Source organism: Balaenoptera borealis (genome assembly GCF_965194805.1).
Source record: "Balaenoptera borealis genome assembly, chromosome: X".
NCBI classification, from domain to species: Eukaryota; Metazoa; Chordata; class Mammalia; order Artiodactyla; family Balaenopteridae; genus Balaenoptera; species Balaenoptera borealis.
The window spans coordinates 25,032,329-25,057,499 of record NC_138881.1 but is presented as its reverse complement, the minus strand read 5'-3'; the positions used below and the strand labels follow the sequence as shown (position 1 = coordinate 25,057,499).

General features: G+C 37.6%; 1 protein-coding gene across 1 annotated transcript; it reads left to right on the top strand.

Annotated features, from left to right (window-relative positions):
* The first annotated feature begins 21,459 nt into the window (after positions 1–21,459).
* On the top strand, positions 21,460–24,126 carry LOC309621172 (UDP-N-acetylglucosamine transferase subunit ALG13-like). The gene has a single exon (XM_082378300.1). It carries the CDS (start codon positions 21,561–21,563, stop codon positions 21,744–21,746), a length of 186 nt encoding a protein of 61 aa, XP_082234426.1. The 5' UTR covers positions 21,460–21,560; the 3' UTR covers positions 21,747–24,126.
* Positions 24,127–25,171: the final 1,045 nt, after the last annotated feature.

Here is a 25,171-nt window from a genome sequence, read left to right as displayed (position 1 = left end):
GCTCTGAGGAATATAGAAATGAATAAGAAACAGGTCTTAACCTCAGAGAGCTTACTGGTGGTAGAGCCATACATAAATATTTGTAATCTAAAATGGTCATTTTCACATAATTTATTTCATTTATTCAGATACAGCATCAATACATAAAAATACAGCAGTTAATGACAACATTAGGAACCTTACACAAGTGAACCATGTTTTTTCATATTGAGCCCCCCCATAGCATTTATCAGTATAAGAAATAGCAGAACTGAAGCTTGGTTCATGTTAACTATCATTCTTCATGATCCAATCAGATACTTATTACTAATACTTAAAGACCTTTCCTTTGGGCAATTGTTTGTGAAATCAACCTGTTCGACACTCCTATATTAACTTGGAAACAGTCACTATTTCTAGCTGTAACTCTTGACTGGGCTAATAATGTTTTGAATTAATTGACTAGCTTGCAGATGTGGAAGGAGCTACTTGATAGATCTGTGTGGGCAATTTTCCGTGAGTCTTGTTGGCTCATTTAAGATTCTGTGAAGAATATAATGACTGACAGAAAAGCTTCCCTAAAGCAGCATTTATTTTGGAGATACATTACCTTTTACTAGTGAACTTGACAGTTCAACCTAATGTAAACTGACTGGAATTAACAGTCACACCGCAAGCTACTAATGTCCACATTGAGAGGGAGTATTTGTCCAATCAAATGCAGTTAATGATCTCTTGATAAACCACAAAGTTGGAACTAAACTATGTAATCTGAGGTGGAAGACAATGAAATGCACTCAGAAGATGGTTATCTCTTAGATCAAAGTCTAGCAGTGCACATTTATCCAAACTTTTTACTCTGACTCCTCTCCACCCAACATTGAAAGGGGATTTGTGAATGAGGTCCATTTCTTGCAGGCCACAAAACTAATAAATGAATAGTAACTATCCAAAGACACTGAATAGTAGTGTAGTGTTGTCTGCCCTAGAGTAAACCTGCTTGGGTTCGAATTCCTCTTCCCCCACTTAATAGTTCATTGACTTTTGGCAAGTCTCTATCCCTTTCTGAGCCTCAGTTTCCTCATCTGTGTAATGGGAATAGAAATAGAACTTATCACATGGGATATCTGAGAGTTTTGAATGAGATAATACAGAGTGTTTACCATACTGCCTGGCTCTTAGAAGCATGCTATACATATTCATACTTATTAATATCAACCATTATTTCACTCACAGAATGAAAGTTGGACAAATAGTGAGGATGTACAACCACCACGAGTATGATTGTGGACCACAGACATAAAGTTGGAAGCTGGGTTTTAAGGGCATTTGGGATCAGGTAAATGGAGTAGGTCACAAAGAAAGTTAAAGATATGAAAAAGCTAATCGCACTGACCATACTCTATTTTTTTTTTTTTTTTGAGATAATGGCAGGATACTGCTGTTCCAGTTTATTAAAGGGATTTTAAAAAATTAGTTAATTAATTAATTAATTTGGTGTCACTGGTTCTTAGTTGTGGCTCTCAGGCTCCTTAGTTGCGGCTCACCAGCTCCTTAGTTGTGGCATGTGAACTCTTAGTTGTGGCATGCATGTGGGATCTATTTCCCTGACCAGGGATCGAAACCAGGCCCCCTGCAATGGGAGTGTGGAGACTTAACCACTGTGCCACCGGGGAAGTCCCCATACTCTATTTTCTGAGGTACAGTTTTATGGATAACTGCAAAGATACTAAAACTACCTAAAGCTACTCCACCGCTTCTTCCGGTGAAAGTGGTAACATTCCCTCGAAAAGCCCAAGTTATCTGTGCTCTTCATTACATCTCTGCTAGGCAGTCAGAAAGCAGCTGAGATTGTTGCATTTATTTCTATTTAATAAATGACTCCCATATTTAGTAGCTTAAAGCAACAATTTTATTTGCTTACTGTTTTGTGGGTAAGGAATTCAGGAAGGGCTTGACTGATACTTTTTCTCTGATCCCCATGGTTTCAGTGGGGAGGGTTTGGACCAAGATGGGTTTGTCATTCACAAACTTAGAGCCTTGGGGCTCCTCGTCTCTTACTCTCTTTACATGGATCTCACTTTCCATGGCCTTTTATTCTGGCTTGGGCTCTTGAAGACATGGCAGTCTCAGGGTAGCTGGACTTCTTATATGGCAGCTGACTTGCCCCATGGTATGGTTCTAAGAGGCAGGAAATGGACACTGCCAGTCTTTTAATGCCTGGGCCCACACTCTGGCACAGAAATACTTGTGCAATATTCTATTGTTCCAAGCAGTCAAGAGCTCCCCAGGTTCAAGGGAAGAGGATATAGACCTCACCTCTCAATGAGAGAAGATCAAAGAATTTGTAGCCATGTTTTTTCCCCCAACCTTATTAAGGTATAATTGACAAGTAAAATTGTATATAAAGTGTACATTGTATTGATTTGATATATGTATACATTGTGAAATGTTTACCATGATCAAGTTAATTAACACATCCATCACCTCACAGTTACCCTTTTTTTGTGGTGAGAAAAGTTAAGATCTATTCTCTTAGCAAATTTTAAGAATACAATACAATATTATTAACTATAGTCACTATGCTGTTTATTAGAGCCTCAGAATTCACTTTATAACTGAAAGTTTTTACCCTTTGGCCCACATTTACAAATTTCTCCTACCCCCCAACCCCTGGCAACCACCATTCTAGAATTTGTTTCTATGAATTTGCCTTTGTTTGGGAAAAATTTTACATATTATGCCATACTAACAGTTGTGAGGTGATATCTCATTGTGGTTTTGATTTGCTTCTCCCTGATGATTAGTGATGTTGAACACATTTTCATATACCTGTTGGCCATTTGTATGTCTTCTTTGGAAAATATGTTATTCTGGTCCTCTGCCCAATGTAAAATCAGATTATTTGTTTTTATGCCATTGAGTTGTATGAATTCCTTATACGGCTGTCCCTTGGTACCTGTGGGGGATAGGTTCCAGGAACCCCCACAGGTACAAAATCTGAGGATACTCAAGTTGCTTACAGTCATCCCTCCATATCTGTGGGTTCTGCATCTGCAGAAATGAAGGGCTGACTGTATACATATACTGAAAAAAGTCTGTGTATAAGTGGACTCATGCAGTTCAAAGGTCAACTGTATATTTTCAAGGTTAACTCCTTATCAGATATATGGTTTGCAAATATTTTCTCCCATCCCATATGTTGCCTTTTCATTTTGTTGATTGTTTTCTTTGCTGTGCAGAAACTTGTTAGTTTGATGTAGTCCCACTTATTTATTTTTGCTGCTGTTGCCTGTGTGTTTGGTGTCATATCAAAAAAAAAAAATTGCCAAGATCAATGTCAAGGAGCCTTTCCCTGTGTTTTCTTCTAGGGGTTTTATGGCTTTGGGTCTTATATTTAAGTCTTTAATCCATTTTCAGTTAATTTTTGTGAATGGTGTAAGACAGAGTCCAATTTCATTCTTTCACACATGGATATCTGATTTTCCCAGCACAATTAATTGAATAAAATATTCTTTCCTCATTGTGTGTTCTTAGCACCCCTGTCAAAGATTAGTTGACCATATATACCTGGTTTTATTTCTGGGCTCTCTATTCTGCTCCACTGGTTTATGTGTCTGTTTTTATGCCAGAACCAACTGTTTTGATTACTATAGCTTTGTAATATAGTTTGAAATCAGGAAGTATGATGCCTCCAGTTTTCTTCTTTCTCAAGATTGCTTTGGCTATTTGGGGTCTTGCAGTTTCATATGAATTTTAGGATTGTTTTTTCTATTTCTGTGAAAAATGCCATTATAATTTTGATAGCAATTTTATTGAATCTGTAGATCACTGTGGGTCATATAGATGTTGTAACAATGTTAATTCTTCCAATCCAAGAACATGAGCTCATTCCATTTACTTGTGTCTTCTTCAGTTTCTTTCATTAATGTCTTATGGTTTTCAGTGTATAGATCTTTCACCTTCTTGGTAAATTTATTCCTAAGTATTATAAATTTTGGTGCTATTGGAAATGAGATTGCTTTCTCTGTTTCTCTTTTGGATAGTTTGTTTTTAGTGTATAGAACCACAAGTGATTTTTGTATGTTGATTTGTATCCTGCTGTAGCCATATTTGATCTACCACAGAGCTACATACCTATATGAATATATTTTTCTCAGCATTAGCATTTGTTTGTTGATTAATGAAGCCTTGGTGTATGGAATATAGAGGTTAACATCATGAGGCTTATTTCTAAAGTTAAAACTGACATCAAATGTCACATTTAAATGTGTAGATGCTGAAAATCATCTTTGGTTTTGAGTTTCCTTGGAAGCTTTCTTATTTGATTCTAGTGATATACCTGGATAAACTTTCTTGAATGAAATGGAGACGTAAAAAGGAATTTGCAATTATGTTCTCAATAGCACCTTTCAGTTCGATAAAATAAAATAGGTCAGAAATAATAGTAAATTAATTAAAACAGGTAAATTTGTGAAAGCAAAATGTATTCTGTAGATAAAATACAGGTTCCTAATGCAGATTGTTATCATGGGCTCATTATTTTAAAATAATTGTTTGCATCCAGAGAACATTCTTTTTAAGTCACATTGTTATTAACATAAAACTTGCTTACCCACCTAATTTATTCTGGTTATATGGCATCTATTTCCACTTGAATAAGAAAATGTTCCATGTGTTTCTTGCTAATAAGAAGAGTTCTGAGTATGAAAACTTGTTTTTCAATTTATATTGCATATTCCTGATTTTTACCTATTGGTCTGCTGCCTAATGTCACTGATGTATGTGACTGACAGAGCCTCTTAACGTTGCTGGTCCTGCAACAAAGGATACTAAAGCTTTATTTTGTCTCCCTTCTGCTTATAGGGATTAGGTGATATTTGGCCTAAGACATTAACCTGACCATTGTAAAAGGATTTGGTCATTTCAAAGCTTTGGTAGTATCTTTGTGCAGCCAAAAAGCGGCAAGCAAAGGTGCAGGGTATTGACCATGCAAAGTTGTCAATGGATGCTGACTAGAGGAACAGCTAGTATATTCTAATGACTTAGCTTTACTGTTTCCCTGGGGACATGAACAGAACTCATCTCAAGGGACCTGAGTCTTCCTGGGCAGAGATTGTGACCTTTTTAGGGCATGTCACCACACTAAGCTCCTGGTTTCTGGGGACTCTTATTAACTAGGAGTGCTCCTCAAATTCCTGACCTAATTTTAGACAAAAGCAGTGATTTTCAACCTTGCTTCCATAACTACAGTCACCTGGGGAGATTTAAGAAGTCCTGATGCCTGGGGTTTACTGCAGAACAATTACACTGGGATATTTGAAAATGGAACTCCAAGACATCAGTGTTTTTTAAAACCCCAGAGATGATTCCAATAAGCAGCATAAATAGTGAGATTTTTATATATACAAATATGTATATGTATATATACATATATATTTTTGAAAACAGTATATGTAAACCTTAAAATTTACTAAGTGGCAGGTTTACAACTCAAGGTTTCTGTAATTTTAAGTAGGACATACCAACCCACCAAGTGAATGTGGCATTTTATGTTTCCTGAATGGTGCATGACACCTCTTACGTTACCCAGTCTAAACTGGGGAGATGTTTTTCATCATTTTTTGATTTCCTGTTTTGGTCATTGTCAATATTGTTGGAGAGCCTATTTTTAAAATTAAAAAAAACCTCAATACAAAAAGTGAAATTAAAAAATTTAAAAGGACTATAAAGAGACGAACACTAAATTTGAATCCAAACTAAAAAATAAGAATATATCTATGTAAAATTGATAGCACAACCACACTGGGAAAAAATAATTATTTGAAGTAACTTTTGATTAAGGACTCTAATTGTACAAACTCAGTGCTCTATATTCTTGAACTTAATATGTTTATTATTAATAATGGAATTAGTATAGTAAATCTACAACTATTTTGTATATATTGTAGGACAGAGCAAGTGAGTAAACATATAGAAGTTATTGGGAACCAGGGTTATCATTGTGGGAAAAAGAATGATACAAATATGGAGTAGAGGAAAGGGAGGAAAAACCTGTGTTATTACATTTGAATAGAAGGTATCAGACTGAACAATGGTTTAACAGATTTTGTAACTCTGCTCATTGAAGAGGTTTAGAAGCAACGCCATTCTAGTAATATTGAACATGCCTTGTTATTTCTGAATAACTTTTCCTCCAAAAAGGAACTAAGGCAACTTGGAAAAATTCTTGATTCTCACTCTGGGGGAGGTGAAGTATAAAGTGAAACTGGGACATTTCATTGTGCCAGAAAGCAAGAATGTGGTTTTTAAAAATATCAGCGTACTTCAAACGGACATAGGGTTTGAGTAGACATTTCTCCAAGCACATATACAAATGGCCAATAAGCACCTGAAAAGATGCTCAACATTGTTAGTCATTAGGGAAATGCAAACAAAAAACATAATGAAATACCACTTCACACCCACTAGGATGACTATAGCCTTAACAATGGAAAATAGGTGTTGGCGAGGATGTGGAGAAATGGAATTTCTCATTTATTGCTGGTGGGATGCAATAGTGCAGCCACTTTGGAAAACATTCTCGCAGTTTCTCAGAAAGTTAAACATAGAGCTAGCACCATATGACCCAGGAATTCAACTTCTAGGTATATACCCAAGGGGATTGAAAACAAATGTTCACACAGAACTGTGTACACGAATGTTCATAGCAGCATATTCACAGTAGCTAAAAGCAGAAACAACCCAATGTCCCTCAATTAATGAATGGATAAACAAAACATGATATATCCATACAATGGAATATTGTTCAGCCATAAAAAGGAACGAAGTACTGACACATGCTGCAACATAGATGAACCTGGAAAATGTGATGTTACATGAAAGAAGCCAGACATAAAAGGTCACATATTGTATGACACAATTTATATAAAATACCCAGAATAGGCAAACCCATAGAGACAGAAAATAGATTAGTGCTTGCAGTGGCTGGGTGAAGAGATAAGGGGAGTAATTACTTAACAAGTGCAGGGTTTCTCTCCGGTGATGTAAATGTTCTGGAGTTAGTGGTGATGGTTGCCCGACATTGTGAGTATACTAAAACCCACTAAATAGTACACATAAAAATAGTTTAAATGGGGACTTTTGTGTTATGTGAATTTTATCTCAGAAAAATAACCCCTATAAAAAGCAGCAAGTGTCTTAGAACCAGACAGATCTGAGTTCATATCCAGACTTTGCTATGTCCTAGATGTATGAATGTGTGTCAAGCACTTCATCACTGTGCATGTTTCATGCTCTGTAATATGGGTATTAATAATCCCTAGCTCAAATCTGGGGGACATATTGCAAGGGGCCCAGATATAACTTTCTGGAGTGCTTATAATATTTGTGTCCCCCACATTTAAACTGAAACCTCCTTCTCAAAAGGCAAACCCTCTCCATCCTTTACCTTACTTGGATACGGTACAGTTATCAGCAGAGTTCACTCCATTTTCAAACACATGTATACTCTTTCTGCTCCCATGTCACCACACCCTGTTTTTTCTTTGAATTATGGTGTCTGTCAATTGGCTGATTCCTCTTCTCCTGCTTGCCTTTAAGTTTGGAAGACCTGGTTTGCATTCTGTCTGAGGACCACTTAGTTTTTCGGGCCAGGTAGTGTCTCCAGGGTATTCATCCATGTCTTATTTTCGACCACAGTATATAAGCCAATAACTCCCATTTATTTTACTTCTGAGATCTGGGGCTAAGTATGCTATTGACTGGTAGATATCTTCCACTGCATATGACAAGTTAGCACCTCAAACTCAAGGTGTAAGAGATGAAAATCCTTCTCTTCCCAGCTTGAACCTTTTCTTCAACTTAAACTTCATTTAACAAAAACCACCATCTATACAGTTCTCAAGATAGAACCTGGAAAATTGTCTTAGACATTTTTCTATGAATCAACATTACATCCTATTAGTCAAGTTTGTGTAGTTTTCATGTTGAATATAAAATTCATCTATCTATACTTAGAGCTACCAAACAAATATTTACTTAAATAATAGGAAGACACATTATAACAGAAGTTAAGAAACTAGATTCTCAAATCAAACAGAAATAACGATTTTACCACTTTGGAGCCAGGCAATTTGGTCCTGTTAGTAACCTACCTGAATTTCAATTTCCTTATCAGTAAAATGTGATAACCCACATCTTACAGTATTTTGGTGAGAAATAAATGAGATAATGCATATAAAAAATTAGCATAGGATGGTACCAGTACATAGCAAGTAACCAGTTCAGGAAATCTTTTTTCTTTTTTTTTTCCAGATTTTATTTTATTTTATTTTATTTTGATTACCAAAGCAAAGACATTGATAAAGCAAATACAATCTGCAATAATAAATACATCTGCAATAGATGCTAAATATCACTAAATTATTATATAATTTAGACAGTAAATATGGTCTATTTTTGCTTCTTTCCAATAGAATACCTTTGATCACATTTTTTTTTATACAGCAGGTTCTTATTAGTCATCAATTTTATCCACATCAGTGTATACATGTCAATCCCAGTCACCCAATTCATCACACCACCACCACCCCCTCCCCGCGGCTTTCCCCCCTTGGTGTCCATACGTTTGTTCTCTACATCTGTGTCTCAATTTCTGCCCTGCGAACTGGTTCATCTGTACCATTTTTCTAGGTTCCACATATATGCGTTAATATATGATATTTGTTTTTCTCTTTCTGACTTACTTCACTCTGTATGACAGTCTCTAGGTCCATCCACGTCTCTACAAATGACCCAATTTCGTTCCTTTTTATGGCTGAGTAATATTCCATTGTATATATGTACCACATCTTCTTTATCCATTTGTCTGTCGATGGGCATTTAGGTTGCTTCTATGACCTGGCTATTGTAAATAGTGCTGCAATGAACATTGGGGTGCATGTGTCTTTTTTGAATTGTGGTTTTCTCTGGGTATATTCGCAGTAGTGGGATTGCTGGATCATATGGTAATTCTATTTTTAGTTTTTTTTTTTTTAATTTATTTATTATTTATTTATTATTTATTTTTGGCTGTGTTGGGTCTTCGTTTCTGTGCGAGGGCTTTCTCCAGTTGGGGCAAGCGGGGGCCACTCTTCATCGCGGTGCGCGGGCCTCTATCATGGCCTCTCTTGTTGCGGAGCACAGGCTCCAGATGCGCAGGCTCAGCAGTTGTGGCTCACGGGCCTAGTTGCTCTGCGGCATGTGGGATCTTCCCAGAACCAGGGCTCGAACCCGTGTCCCCTGCATTGGCAGGCGGATTCTCAACCACTGCACCACCGGGGAAGCCCTATTTTTAGTTTTTTAAGGAACCTCCATACTCTTCTCCATAGTGGCTGTATCAATTTACATTCCCACCAAGAGTGCAAGAGGGTTCCCTTTTCTCCACACCCTCTGCAGATTTGTTGTTTGTAGATTCTCTAATGAAGCCCATTCTAACTGGTGTGAGGTGATACCTCATTGTAGTTTTGATTTGCATTTCTCTAATAATTAGTGATGTTGAGCAGCTTTTCATGTGCTTCTTGGCCATCTGTATGTCTTCTTTGGAGAAATGTCTATTTAGGCCTTCTGCCTATTTTTGGATTGGGTTGTTTGTTTTTTTTTAATATTGAGCTGCATGAGCTGTTTATATATTTTGGAGATTAACCCTTTGTCGGTTGATTCGTTTGCAAATATTTTCTCCCATTCTGAGGGTTGTGTTTTCGTCTTCTTTATGGTTTCCTTTGCTGTGCAAAAGCTTTTAAGTTTCATTAGGTTCCATTTGTTTATTTTTGTTTTTATTTCCATTACTCTAGGAGGCGGGTCAAAAAAGATCTTGCTGTGATTTATGTCATAGAGTGTTCTGCCTATGTTTTCCTCTAAGAGTTTTATAGTGTCCAGTCTTACATTCAGGTCTTTAATCCATTTTGAGTTTATTTTTGTGTATGGTGTTAGGGAGTGTTCTAATTTCATTCTTTTACATGTAGCTGTCCAGTTTTCCCAGCACCACTTATAGAAGAGACTGTCTTTTCTCCATTGTATATCCTTGCCTCCTTTGTCATAGATTAGTTGACCATAGGTGTGTGGGTTTATCTCTGGGCTTTCTATCTTGTTCCACTGATCTATGTTTCTGTTTTTGTGCCAGTACCATATTATCTTGATTACTGTAGCTTTGTAGTATAGTCTAAAGTCAGGGAATCTGATTCCTCCAGCTCCGTTTTTTTCCCTCAAGACTGCTTTGGCTATTCGGGGTCTTTTGTGTCTCCATACAAATTTTAAGATTTTTTGTTCTAGTTCTGTAAAAAATGCCATTGGTAATTTGATAGGGATTGCATTGAATCTGTAGATTGCTTTGGGTAGTATAGTCATTTTCACAATATTGATTCTTCCAATCCAAGAACATGGTATATCTCGCCATCTGTTGGTATCCTCTTTAATTTCTTTCATCAGTGTCTTATAGTTTTCTGCATACAGGTCTTTTTTCTCCCTAGGTAGGTTTATTCCTAGGTATTTTATTCTTTTTGTTGCAATGGTAAATGGGAGTCTTTCCTTAATTTCTCTTTCAGATTTTTCATCATTAGTGTATAGGAATGCAAGAGATTTCTGTGCATTAATTTTGTATCCTGCAATTTTACCAAATTCATTGATTAGCCCTAGTAGTTTTCTGGTGGCATCTTTAGGATTCTCTATATATAGTGTCATGTCATCTGCAAACAGTGACAGTTTTACTTCTTCTTTTCCAATTTGTATTCCTTTTATTTCTTTTTCTTCTCTGATTGCCGAGGCTAGGACTTCCAAAACTATGTTGAATAATAGTGGTGAGAGTGGACATCCTTGTCTTGTTCCTGATCTTAGAGGAAATGCTTTCAGTTTTTCACCATTGAGAATGATGTTTGCTGTGGGTTTGTCATATATGGCCTTTATTATGTGCAAGTAGGTTCCCTCTATGCCCACTTTCTGGAGAGTTTTTATCATAAATGGGTGTTGAATTTTGTCAAAAGCTTTTTCTGCATCTATTGAGATGATCATATGGTTTTTATTCTTCAATTTGTTAATATGGTGTATCACATTGATTGATTTGCATATACTGAAGAATCCTTGCATCTGTGGGATAAATCCCACTTGATCATGGTGTATGATCCTTTTAATGTGTTGTTGGATTCTGTTTGCTAGTATTTTGTTCAGGATTTCTGCATCTATATTCATCAGTGATATTGGTCTGTAATTTTCTTTTTTTGTAGTATCTTTGTCTGGTTTTGGTATCGGGGTGATGGTGGCCTCATAGAATGAGCTTGGGAGTGTTCCTTCCTCTGCAATTTTTTGGAAGAGTTTGAGAAGGATGGGTGTTAGCTCTTCTCTAAATGTTTGATAGAATTCACCTGTGAAGCCATCTGGTCCTGGACTTTTGTTTGTTGGAAGATTTTTAATCACAGTTTCAATTTCATTACTCGTGATTGGTCTGTTCATATTTTCTATTTCTTCCTGGTTCAGTCTTGGAAGGTTATACCTTTCTAAGAATTTGTCCATTTCTTCCAGGTGGTCCATTTTATTGGCATACAGTTGCCTGTAGTAGTCTCTTAGGATGCTTTGTATTTCTGTGGTGTCTGTTGTAACTTCTCCTTTTTCATTTCTAATTTTATTGATTTGAGTCCCCTCCCTCTTTTTCTTGCTGAGTCTGGCTAATGGTTTATCAATTTTGTTTATCTTCTCAAAAAACCAGCTTTTAGTTTTATTGATCTTTGCTATTGTTTTCTTTGTTTCTATTTCATTTATTTCTGCTCTGATCTTTATGATTTCTTTCCTTCTGCGAACTTTGGGTTTTGTTTGTTCTTCTTTCTCTAGTTCCTTTAGGTGTAAGGTTAGATTATTTATTTGAGATTTTTCTTGTTTCTTGAGGTATGCTTGTATAGCTATAAACTTCCCTCTTAGAACTGCTTTTGCTGTATCCCATAGGTTTTGGATTGTCGTGTTTTCATTGTCATTTGTCTTTAGGTATCTTTTGATTTCCTCTTTGATTTCTTCAGTTATCTCTTGGTTATTTAGTAACGTAGTGTTCAGCCTCCATGTGTTTGTGTTTTTAACGTTTATTCCCCTGTAATTCATTTCTAATCTCATAGCATTGTGGTCAGAAAAGATGCTTGATATGATTTCAATTTTCTTAAATTTACTGAGGCTTGATGTGTGACCCAAGATGTGATCTGTCCTGGAGAGTGTTCCATGTGCACTTGAGAAGAAAGAGTAATCTGCTGTTTTTGGATGGAATGTCCTATAAATATCAATTAAATCTATCTGGTCTATTGTGTCATTTAAAGCTTGTGTTTCCTTATTTATTTTCATTTTGGATGATCTGTCCATTGGTGTAAGTGAGGTGTTAAAGTCCCCCACTATTATTGTGTTACTGTCGATTTCCTCTTTTACAGCTCTTAGCAGTTGCCTTATGTATTGAGGTGCTCCTATGTTGGGTGCATATATATTTATAATTGTTACATCTTCTTCTTGGATTGATCCCTTGATCATTATGTAGTGTCCTTCCTTGTCTCTTGTAACATTCTTTATTTTAAAGTCTATTTTATCTGATATGAGTATTGGTACTCCAGCTTTCTTTTGATTTCCATTTGCATGGAATATCTTTTTCCATCCCCTCACTTTCAGTCTGTATGTGTCCCTAGGTCTGAAGTGGGTCTCTTGTAGACAGCATATATATGGGTCTTGTTTTAGTATCCATTCAGCAAGCCTGTGTCTTTTGGTTGGAGCATTTAATCCATACACGTTTAAGGTAATTATCGATATGTACGTTCCTCTGACCATTTTCTTAATTGTTTTGGGTTTGTTTTTGTAGGTCCTTTTCTTCTCTTGTGTTTCCCACTTAGAGAAGTTCCTTTAGCATTTGTTGTAGAGCTGGTTTGGTGGTGCTGAATTCTCTTAGCTTTTGTTTGTAAAGCTTTTGATTTCTCCATCAAATCTGAATGAGATCCTTGCGGGGTAGAGTAATCTTGGTTGTAGGTTCTTCCCTTTCATCACTTTAAGTATATCATGCCACTCCCTTCTGGCTTGTAGAGTTTCTGCTGAGAAATCAGCTGTTAACCTTATGGGAGTTCCCCTGTATGTTATTTGTCGTTTTTCCCTTGCTGCTTGCAATAATTTTTCTTTGTCTTTAATTTTTGCCACTTTGATTACTATGTGTCTCGGCGTGTTTCTCCTTGTGTTTATCCTGTATGGGACTCTCTGCGCTTCCTGGACCTGGGTGGCTATTTCCTTTCCCATGTTAGGAAAGTTTTCGACTATAATCTCTTCAAGTATTTTCTTGGGTCCTTTCTCTCTCTCTTCTCCTTCTGGGACCCCTATACTGCGAATGTTGTTGCATTTAATGTTGTCCCAGTGGTCTCTTAGGCTGTCTTCATTTCTTTTCATTCTTTTTTCTTTATTCTGTTCCACAGCAGAATTCCACCATTCTGTCTTCCAGGTCACTTATCCGTTCTTCTGCCTCAGTTATTCTGCTATTGATTCCTTCTAGTGTAGTTTTCATTTCAGTTATTGTATTGTTCATCTCTATTTGTTTGTTCTTTAATTCTTCTAGGTCTTTGTTAAACATTTCTTGCATCTTCTTGATCTTTGCCTCCATTGTTTTTCCGAGGTCCTGGATCATCTTCACTATCATTATTCTGATTTCTTTTTCTGGAAGGTTGCCTATCTCCACTTCATTTAGTTGTTTTTCTGGGGTTTTATCTTCTTCCTTCATCTGGTACATAGCCCTCTGCGTTTTCATCTTGTCTATCTTTCTGTGAATGTGGTTTCTGTTCCACAGGCTGCAGGATTGTAGTTCTTCTTGCTTCTGCTGTCTGCCCTCTGGTGGATGAGGCTATCTAAGTGGCTTGTGCAGGTTTCCTGATGGGAGGGACTGGTGGTGGGTAGAGCTGGGTGTTGCTCTGGTGGGCAGAGCTCAGTAAAACTTTAATCTGCTTGACTGCTAATGGGTGGGGCTGGGTTCCCTCCCTGTTGGTTGTTTGGCCTGAGGCAACCCAACACTGGAGCCTACCTGGACTCTTTTGTGGGGCTAATGTCAGACTCTGGGTGGGCTCACACCAAGGAGTACTTCCCAGAACTTCTGCTGCCAGTGTCCTTGTCCCCACGGTGAGCCACAGCCACCCTCCACCTCTGCAGGAGACCCTCCAACACTAGCAGGTAGGTCTGGTTCAGTCTCCTATGGGGTCACTGCTCCTTCCTCTGGGTCCCGATGTGCACACTACTTTGTGTGTGTTCTCCAAGAGTGGAGTCTCTTTCTCCCCAAGTCCTGTCGGAGTCCTGCAGTCAAGTCCTGCTAGCCTTCAAAGTCTGATTCTCTAGGAATTCCTCCTCCCATTGCTGGACCCCCAGGTTGGGAAGCCTGATGTGGGGCTCAGAACCTTCACTCCAGTGGGTGGACTTCTGTGGTATGAGTGTTCTCCAGTCTGTGAGTCACCCACCCAGCAGTTATGGGATTTGATTTTGCTGTGACTGTGCCCCTCCTACCCTCTCATTGTGGCTTCTCCTTTGTCTTTGGATGTGGGGTATCTTTTTTGGTGAGTTCCAGTGTCTTCCTGTCGATGATTGTCCAGCAGCTAGTTGTGATTCTGGTGTTCTCACAAGAGGGAGTGAGAGCACATCCTTCTACTCTGCCATCTTGGTTCAGGCCTCCAGGAAATCTTGTTCTTGTTAAGTTTGACCCTTTCCATTGCAGAAAATATTCTAGGTCTTATACCTTTCTCTTGATCTCAGATATTCTCAGACCTTATTTGTAGTATGGGAGGGTGTTTCCACTCAGGGTGATTAGAGAGGGACCAGGCAAAGCCTTAGAATGAAAGCAGTCTTGAAGCCCTCTGGCATGGTATAGAATACTGACCAGGCAAAGTCGTCAATGGATGCTGACTGGAGGAAGAGCCAGTATATTCCAATGACTCAGCTCTATTGTTTCTCTGGGAACATGAACAGAACTCATCTCAGGGGACCTGAGTCTTCCTGGGTGGAGGTTTTTCCCCTTTTAGGACATACCACCATAATCAGTTCTTGGTTTCTGGGGACTCTTATTAACCAGTATTCTTCTGCTTCTCCTCAAATGCCTGACCTAATTTTAGACTGGAGTAGTGATTTTCAACCTTGCTTCCATACTACAATCACATGGGAAGATTTAAGAAATCCTGATGCCTGGCCTTAACTGCAGAGCAGTTAAATCAGGATCTCTGGAGATCTGGAGATGGGACTCCAAGACATCAGTATTTTTTAAAACCCCCAAGGTGATTCAAAGATGCAACAAAGGTGGTGAACCACAAATCTAATGTCTTGCAACACAAAAATGTGGTCTGTGACAAGCAACATCCACATCAACTTGGAGGTTTTTAGAAATGTAGAATTTTAGCCATATCCCAGATCTACTGAATCAGAATCTACAATTTCACGAGACACTTGAGTCATTATGAGAAGCACTGGTTTAGAACAATGATTCTCAATTCTGGCTACACATTAATATTAGCTGTAAGATCAGATGTTAGAGCAGATTTGAGAAGACAGGGAAATGTGAGTCAGTAAAGAGGGCCCAAGGGAAGTGGAGTCGGGAGGGAGACAGCCTATTGATTGATGCAAATAATCCAAAGATATGTCTTAGTATGTTAGAGGGTGCAGAGGATCACATTTAATGTTTATTTATCACTTTTGATTTGTGGTAGCCAACCTCCAAGAGGATCTCCAGTGATCCATACCTCCTGGTATTCAGGCCCTTATGTAGTCTCCTCCCACACTGAATCAGGACAATAATGGAAATAATGATGCTGGTTTCAAGGTTAGGTAATAAAAGACATTGCAGCTTCTGATTTGGCCTCTTGGACCCCTTGCTCTGGGGAAAGCCAGCTGCCATACTGTGATAACACCCAAGGAGGCCCATGGAGAGGCGTGTGGAGAAGAACTGGGGCCTCCTTCCGAACTGCCAGCCATGGGAGTGAGTGAGCCATCTTAGAAGCGGGCCTTCCAGTTTTGGCTGAACCTTCAGGTGACAGCAACCCTAGCCAGTATCTAACTGCAGCTGCCTGAGAAACCCCATGAAAGAAATGCCTGTTAGAGCCCTGACCAAATTCTTTATCTACAGAAACTGTGGCATAATCAGTGATTGTTTTATACCACTAAGTTTTGGAATAATTTGTATTCTACCATTAAATAATTGCAACAGGGTTTGGTACCTGGAAGTGGGGTGCCGATATAACAAAAACCTAAAATGTGGCAGTGGATTTGGAATAAGAAGACAGGCAGAAGTTGGAAGAGCTTTGAAGAGATTGTTAAGGCCCTAAGGGAGGCTGCCAGTGAGAACTTAAGGGACGGTGAGGAAAATGTTGCTAGAAATTAGAGGAAAGAGGTTTCTTTCTTCTAACGATGATCCTTGTTATTCCTTGTTATACGGTGGTGGAAAACTTTGCGCCATCACCTATGGTAACATGGAAAGTCAAAAATGCAGCTAATGAGTTGGATGATCTAGCTAAAGAGATTTCCAGACAGAATGTTGAAGGTGCCACTTGGCTTCCTTTTGATGCTTATAGTAAAATATAAGAGATAAACTACAAAGGAAGTACTATTAAATATAAATATAAAAGAGCAGTAATTATTAAGTTTGAAAAAAAGTTTCTCACTCCAATATTCTCAAATTAAGAAAAGGTTTCAGAGCAGAGTATATGCAAGAGGAGACTATAAGACACTTTGTTAAGAGCTCAGAAAGATCTAAGGAGGTGGTGTCTTGGAGGACCATTCTATCTCTCTGTCAAACAATAGGACTAAGAGTCTAAAAATCTTTAGGGCATTGTTCCTCTCCAATGTACAGAGGGCTTATCTTGAAGAGATTTATGAGTATGGTTTTGTTGGGAAGATCATAAATTGATTCACAGGAAATGTACAGTTTTTTTAAAAAAAATTATATCACTTTGTACTGAAAGGGACAGAGAAAGTACTAAATGAAAAGAAGACTATTGGATCTCCAAATATCTGCAGGTAGGAAACAAGCTGCAAAAACTACCAAGCTGCAAACACAGGGTACATTTTTACATAGAAAAGGAAGAATGACTCAGGGGGTGGAACCAAGAACTTAGAAGGCAGAGCCAAGAACCATATCCCGGGCAGTAGGACTGAGACCTGAGGAACTAGCAACATGTGCTTGGCTGGATTTCAGAATTGCTATGGACCTGTGACTCCAGTGTGCCTCCAACTTCTCCTGTTTTTGAACTGAAGGGTCTATAGTGACTATCCTCAACTTGTCCACCCATTGCATATTGGGTGTATGGGGGGCAGATAAATTGGTTTTGGTTTATAGGTCCTCAAACTGAGAGAAACAGTACTAGAGGATCTGTACTTAAGGAACCATACCTGTACTTAAGGAACCATACCTGAAGAGTCTCATCTATACTTGAACCTGATCTAGATAATGAGATTCTGGACCTTGAGCTTGGCTCTGATACTGTCATGGGACATCTTTTGGCAAGATATGAATGTATATTGCATGTGGGTGGGATGTAGAATGTTATGGCCAGAGGGTTCACAGCGGCAGATGATACTTTCCATATATGGCTGCATGTCTATATACATACTTTCCATATGCTCTGCTAACAATGTGACCAACATTCCACCTGAAGAGGTGGAAACATAAATATTCCTTCCCCACAAATCTGGGGTTGGTAACTGCTCCAACCAATAGAATATGGTAAAAGTAATACTGTGGGACTTCCAAGGCTGGGTCAGAAAATATTACAGCTTATACTGGCTCTCTCTCACTCTTGGGAAGTTTATCTTTGGTTCTCAGCCTCCATGATGTAAGAAAGCACAGACTAGCCATGTGGATGGAGAGACCACTTGGAGAGCCCAAATGGAGAATAACTGAGGCTCCCAACCAACAGCATCAACACCAGATCTTTGAGTAATGAGCCTTCAGATGATACCAGCCCCCAAATTTTGGGTCTTCCAGCTCCACATTGTAGAGCAAAGACAAGCTCTCCCTCTTGTTCTCTATCCAAATTCCTGACCCATAAAATTTTAAGCATAATATATGGTTGTTTTATCCCACCATGCTCTGGGGTGATTTGTTACACAATCATAATAATGGAATATAGTTCTTAACTGTTTGGTTTTTTGGGGCATCTTGAGTTGAGACTCTAGGAAGTAAAGGGCAACTCTGTAGCTTTCAGTTGTAACAAAGGTTCTTACCTAAACTCTAAAAATCTCTACCCCTTACTCAAATATTCACAATCATACAGGGAAGCTGAAGTTATTTCAACATGATTACTATTTTGTGATATTCTTGAGAAAAGAAAGTATATAAGTAATTAAAAATTTGGTCCAAATGACCTTGTCTTTTAGGTAATGCAAGAATGGAGTAAGTAAAGGTACTATTTTTATAAAGAGAGATCTAAGCACAATAGGTGACAATGTCAGAATATGAAAGCAAGATTTAACATAGTGAAGCCTTATTTCAATAATTTAGTGATGATTATAGAGATGAAAGGAAATGTACAAGAAGCTTTTTTGTTTGTTTCTTTTTCCACAGAGGACAGGCCATGAGGGAATGTGATGGAAACTGGAGCAGGAGGAATTGGGGCCATAAATTAGGAAGCATTTCCTGACTAAGAGTTGTGAAATACTGAATATGTTAATAAGATAAATTGTGTCATCTAATAAAATTTAAAGAGACATTTATATAGCTTTCTACTTAATTGAAAAACTACCTCGCAGTTCTATAAATTTGGAATTTTGTCAAGTATATTGTATATAAAGAATTTATTGACAAAAATAATTTTAGGTGAGGGCATTGGTTACTCATTAGTTTTTTGCAGCAATTATCTGTACCCACACATCCTAGTCCTTTGTAGAAGTCTTGAATCTTTAATTAATTTTATGGTGACTATTGTAATGGAAAGCGCAGTATGTACAGAGTCAGAAGTTCTGGTTTCTCCCTCTTTGTCATTATTGAGCTCTGTGACTTTGGTTAAATCATTTAGCTTCTCACTATTTTGGTTTCTGTATACATAAAACATGAATAATACCTGCCCTATTGCCTCACAGGGCTGCTGTACAAATCAAAGGAAATAATGAATGTTCCATGCCCTACACATAGTATACATAAAGGGAGAACAGCTTGTAGACAAGAGTGGAATCAGACTGGATGTGGCCTGAAACCTTAAATATATTGATTATTAATTCATGAGTCTTAAGGCTGTAGATGTCTTCTTTAACAGATTCACATCCAGCTTATGAATCCCTCAGTTACATTTATATTCTGAAATAAGCACAGATTTTGGACTCTGAGAATATGGACCTGACGCTTATTATCAGTGTGATTTGGGGCAAGTCAAACATAGTCTATCATCTGAAAAATGGGGAAAAGAATGATAATACATGACTTACAGGGTTAATGAGAGGTTTTAAGTAATATAACATATCTAAAAATGCCTTCCCAGCTGTACAATGAATTTTATTTATAAGTTCCCTGATATTTAAAAGAAGGGGAGCATGGTGTGTGTTGAAGCAGCCTGCTTCATTGGTGAACAGATGTGATCGTTGAGAAGGTCCTCAGATCATAACAAAATTAATTTTCCTAAAACTTCCAAGTATTGGTCTTTCTTCTGCCTCTTGGAATAACACTGACTAAAAATACTACTTCCTCCACAACATAGTACTTCAAAATATTTGGAGACAGCTATCATATCTCTTTAGGTTTTCCTCTCAAGACAAAAATATCCAGTTTCCTCTAAAGTTCTTTATGTAAATGGATTTGTCTAGATTTTCTCTGTATCTTCTCCAGGATTCCTTCTGAAGTGTAGTGTCTAGCATGGGGCAAAGTTTTCCAGATGTGTTCAGGCCAGCATATATCACCTCCATTGAACTGGGGTCTAACTACCTTTGGTTTTGTTTAGATTTATTTTTGGCATTACAGTAATAATTATAGTACCATCAGTGAATGCTTACTACATACCATGCACACTACTAATTCTATTCTAAAAACCTTGCCAACCAGGAATTGTTTTCCCTATTGTATAGATAGTTTAGAGAGTTAAGCACTTGCCTAAGTTCACAAGTTCACAAAGGCAGTAGCATGTGGAAAAAGAGGTATTTGGATATAGTTTTGCCTGAGGCCCTTCCACATGACCTTACATTGCAGTTAAAGCAATGGCAACTCCTTAACCTAAATGTTAAGATGTGTTTTCCCCTATGTACAGTTAAAATTTTGTCATTTTGGTTTGTAATTATTTTTCAAGCATATCAAAATATTTGAAAACCTATTTTGGTCTTTACATATATTGGACTTTGCGTAATCTGTAAACCAATATGCATTCTGTCAATATATTCATCAAGCCCACTGATAAAACAGAGTTCACTGGACAGACCACCAGAGATCTCTCTCCATGGTGACTAATCCAGGAATTGATACCTCTTGGATCTGGTTGTTCAACAACTATAAATTCAGCTTAACTGTATTTTCATCCAGCCCACGTTCCTTCATCTTGCCTCTAACAATAACATGAGAATCTTATGAAATACCAGGTTAGAATTAGGTAAGTGATATCCGTGATGTACTCCTTATTTCCAGGCTAATGACCCATGTTGATTTATGGTTAATCAGACAGAGGGTTTCTAAATGACAAAAAAAATATTAAAATTTTCATCATTGCTATAAAATCACAGAGGAATGCTTGTGAAATATTCAACTCCAGATATAAAATGCATTTATTATAGAAATTATGTTTTGTTACAGACTATAATCCAAAATCAGTGAAAATCCTGTTATTGTAATTTTAACCATGTTTAGAAATTATAGGTGTGGGAGGCAATAACAATTTTCACTTTGTGACATTTTCATAATGATACTAAAAATATTTTCAAAAAGTTAACAGCATTATAAAGATGTGAAAGTTCATGCAATTATGAAAAAAACATGCTACCAAAATGATTAAATATTTTACCGATTAAAAAATGTTGCATACTCCCGGGCCCGGGCCCGCCTCGCTGGCCGCTCCTCAGGTCCGCTCGGGGCCGCGCGGTCGACACGCTCCGTCGGGCTCTGCCCAGCCCGAGCCGGCCGGTCCTGCTGGGTGCCCTGCCCCAGCCCTGCCCCGGCGCTCGGGCCGAGGCCGCCGTGCCTTACCTCCGCCTCAGGCACCCTCGCGGCCGGCGTCCCCCGAGCGCGCCTTCTCAGGGCTCGTGGTTCGCGCAGCCCCAGCTGTGGGCCACGACGACCCTGTTCCTTGCTCTCCCTCCCTAGTTTGCGACACCTTTTTCAGAGTCTTTGCGTGGTCTCCTAGTTCTTGCTGGGCCATTTCTTTCACGACGTGATAATCTAGAGCCTCCGTTACAACTGACTTGTCCTACAAATAGGTAGAGGAAAGGTGGTACCTGAACCATTCAGTACGGAGTCACTTACTCTGGATGTTTACAGATACAAGGATTCATTGAAAGAAGACCTTCAGAAAGCAGATCGTGTTATTAGTCACGCAGGTGCAGGAAGCTGTTTGGAGAGTCTGGAAAAAAGAAAGCCACTCACAGTGGTTATAAATGAAAAGTTGATGAACAATCATCAGCTGGAATTGGCAAAGCAGCTACACAAAGACGGGCATCTCTTCTACTGTACCTGCGGCACGCTTCCTGGGCTGTTACAGTCAATGGACTTTTCAACACTGAAATGTTTTCCTCCTGGCCAGCCCGAAAAATTTTCTGCATTTTTGGATAAAGTTGTTGGATTACAAAAATAAACACTAAACTCTCCACACTTTAAAAACACCCCTCAAATTCAACTTATGGAATGTGGTTAAATCAAATTAAATATAGAGTATATATTTGTAGAATAATATGAATTAATAAGCCTCCTACATCTGTAGAATGTATAGAAAATTTTATGGTGTGAATGTTAGCATTTGGGTCCAAATTCTAAATGCAATTTCACAAATTTATTAGATTTTCCCCTACTCTTCATATTTTAGTAGAAGAAATATGTAGGGAGCATTCACGCGTTTTATCCTAGAACCCAAATGGATTTGGAATCATGAAAAAAAATGAATTAAATATGAAAACTTTGACAAAAACCTCAAATGTAGTTAATTTGATATTAGAGTAAAAAACGAAACAGTAACAAACTTGTAAAAAAAAATTTGAGTCAGAATCTTTAGCTTCATAATCCAAGGAACCAAATTTAAAAAAAAAGACCAACAAAAATGATGGATTGTGTTCTGTGAAATAAAAAGCTCAGTAATTACCTTAAAAAGATTAACTATCAAGTCAGGTGATCTATTGTACTTTGAGAAACTACTATAATCCTGAAGATGATAGTAGTAGAGTGGAGTGGTTGTGTTCACTGTTTTCCTATAAAATATAAATAGAAAGTGACAAAAATAATCTTGCCCAATGTCAAAGCTTTACTGGTTTGGGAAGAGTAAATTCAAAGGCACTTGTGCCAATAGGACTTGCTGTTATTTTTTAAGGACCCCCCTCTCACAGTGATATTGAAACATTTACTGTAGCATCATAGAGGAATTTATGCCCTTATAAAATTAGTTTTACAAATGAATAATTGATCTGATGTGTATAATGGCCTAAATATATGGTTTTAAAATTCACGTAACTCAAAATAGATACTTTATGAAATTCTGATTATGGTAAGTGGTCTCAAGACCTATAAAATAAACTAGATTATCCATAAGTATTGATAGTTTTCTGGTAGAAAGTTTAGATATAATTCATCCATAAAAATAGAGCATTCACTATAAAGATTTATTTTCGATTATATTATCCCAAAATGTTGAATATTCTAAACATTTTACTTGGGATGCATTATATAATGTTTCTGTAGATTTACTTTCCTGATTATGTTTTACTTAGGCTAATATTAAAATAAATTCTTACTAATGGTAAAAAAGAAATGTTGCATAGGTATAAATTAAACATAACAGATCTTATCTTTCAGGCTTTGGACTCCTTTTGTCTGGACTAATCTACGCCTCTTTTGTTCATTCATTCATTCATTTTTCCATCTAACAAATAAATTATATTAGCAAATAGTGTGCTTGTACTTGGGAGGTCTTGTAATATATTAGACCTGATTCCTGTCTTTACTAAGTGTTGGGAATAATCCTATAATTCAGTAAGGAAGAGAAGAAGTATATAAATTATCCAAAGTAGATAATGATAAGTTCTGTAAAAATAATTTAGACTGAAGATAGATCAGTTTTGGGCAGGATAATCAGCAATATTTCATGAACACAGGTAGAATATAATCTGAGCCTGGAAATCTAGTGATATTTCAATATTTCAGGATGTGATGAAGAGTGTCTGAGACTGAGGATGGAGTATCCCCATTCTAGTCCATTAATTTTGATGGTGTTTATTTAAGCCCTAGAGGTAGCAGAGGAGAAATGTGATCCCTTTCCTGGTCAAGAGTGGAATGGTATCTTAGTGAAATTCAGGGCACACCAAGACAATATCTTTTTGAACACCTAGTTAAGTCCAAGATAGTGTGCTATAAACTGAGTTTACAGAAAAACAAGAAATAATCCTTGCTCTTCAAGAATCTATAGTGTAGTGATAACTAAGGAAAATCTTGCAAAATGCCAAATTAAAGTATTTAAGTCCAGGTATTCTCATACCTTTACCCACATTGGACATTATCCATCATTTTAATCTTGGCCAATCTGAGGTGACCCTCCAGGGATAGCTAGGTAGGTCTTTCCTGTAAGGTTAGCATATCAGCCAAATTGGGAGACAGAACAACATGCCATATGAAAATGTGGTGCCACAGATCAAACAGGGCCAAAGAGTATAAGGTTTGATTTGTTTCTAGTTTAAATTGAAACAATAATGAATGTTAAGGAAAGTTTATTATTTAGGATGGTGAAGGATCATGGATTACAGTAGTCATTTATTGTATAATGTTTATCATTGAAAGACAATTTCTTTTATTACTCTGTGATCACTCTGTAAAACATGAAGTTTCCTCAGATTTTCATTTTTTGGAAGAAAATTTTTAGAATGGTCCCTTTCCCCCTGGTATTGTGTTATTTTGTCAAACAAACAAGATTTGAAAGTATTTTCCCTCCTCCCCATCCAATTACCTGTGTCAATCAGGTTCCAGTCAGAAAAGAGAAATTGTTCTAGGTATTTTACGCAGAGGAAATTTCATACAAGGACTTACTTAGGAGGGTCATTGATGAACTGAGGATCCAAAGAGGGAGCATAAGGCAATCTAGACATTAGCAGAAGCAGAAAGTGCTGCCACACTGAGGCTGACAGGATAGAGAGGGGCCATTGTCATTAAAGATGAGATGCGGATAGTGGAAGCTGGAACTATAATAGGTCAGCCTGGTGGGAAATGGAGCCACAAAGGAAAAGCCTCACTAGACTTCAGAGGTGGAGCAGAGGTGCTACTGTTGCTGCTGGAGACATGGCCCAAAGCAGACAGTAAGCGGAGGAAAGACCCTGGCTTCTCCCCTCCTTCCACCGTCTAATCTTACAACATTGCCTCCAAATACTTGAACTTATTTGGGAGCCAGAGGGAAAGGGACACAAAGATATGTAGTTCCTTGTGATGCAGTAAAGGACAGAGAGATGTGGGAGAGGGATCTGAGAGCAAAAAGCCAGCCCATGACTCAGAGACAATCAATGTTAACATCATTTCAGCTATCTTGTATGCATAAATAAAATAAAATGTTTACACTGAATGAAATATATACAACCATATATATTTGGATTCGACAAGGTTACTTCACAATTTACACACTATAATGCAATTTCCTTTTTCTATTTCACACATATTATGAGCATCATTCTGTGTTGCCACATGCAGATCGTTATTTTTAACAACTGCCTAATATTCCATTGTATTGATGGACTATAATGTATTTAACCAGTTCTCCTCAAGGGCTGTTTTGATTATTTTTAATTTTTCATGATTACAAACAATGCCAGATTGAAGATACTTGTACTTGTAAAATTGATCACTTCTACAATTATTTCATAGGATAGATTTCTAAAAGCGGATTTTTCAGTGAAGTATATGCACTTTTAAATTTTTGATAGTTATTTCCACACTCCCTTTCTAATGTTGGTAGTAATTTGTATTCAAATCAAGATTGTATGAAAGAGGTTGTTAATTAATCATTTGCTCCAATATTATATATTATCAATC

Coding starts and splice junctions, on each gene's coding strand:
- LOC309621172 (XM_082378300.1), top strand. CDS start 21,561: ATGAACAATCATCAGCTGGAATTGGCAAAGCAGCTACACAAAGACGGG.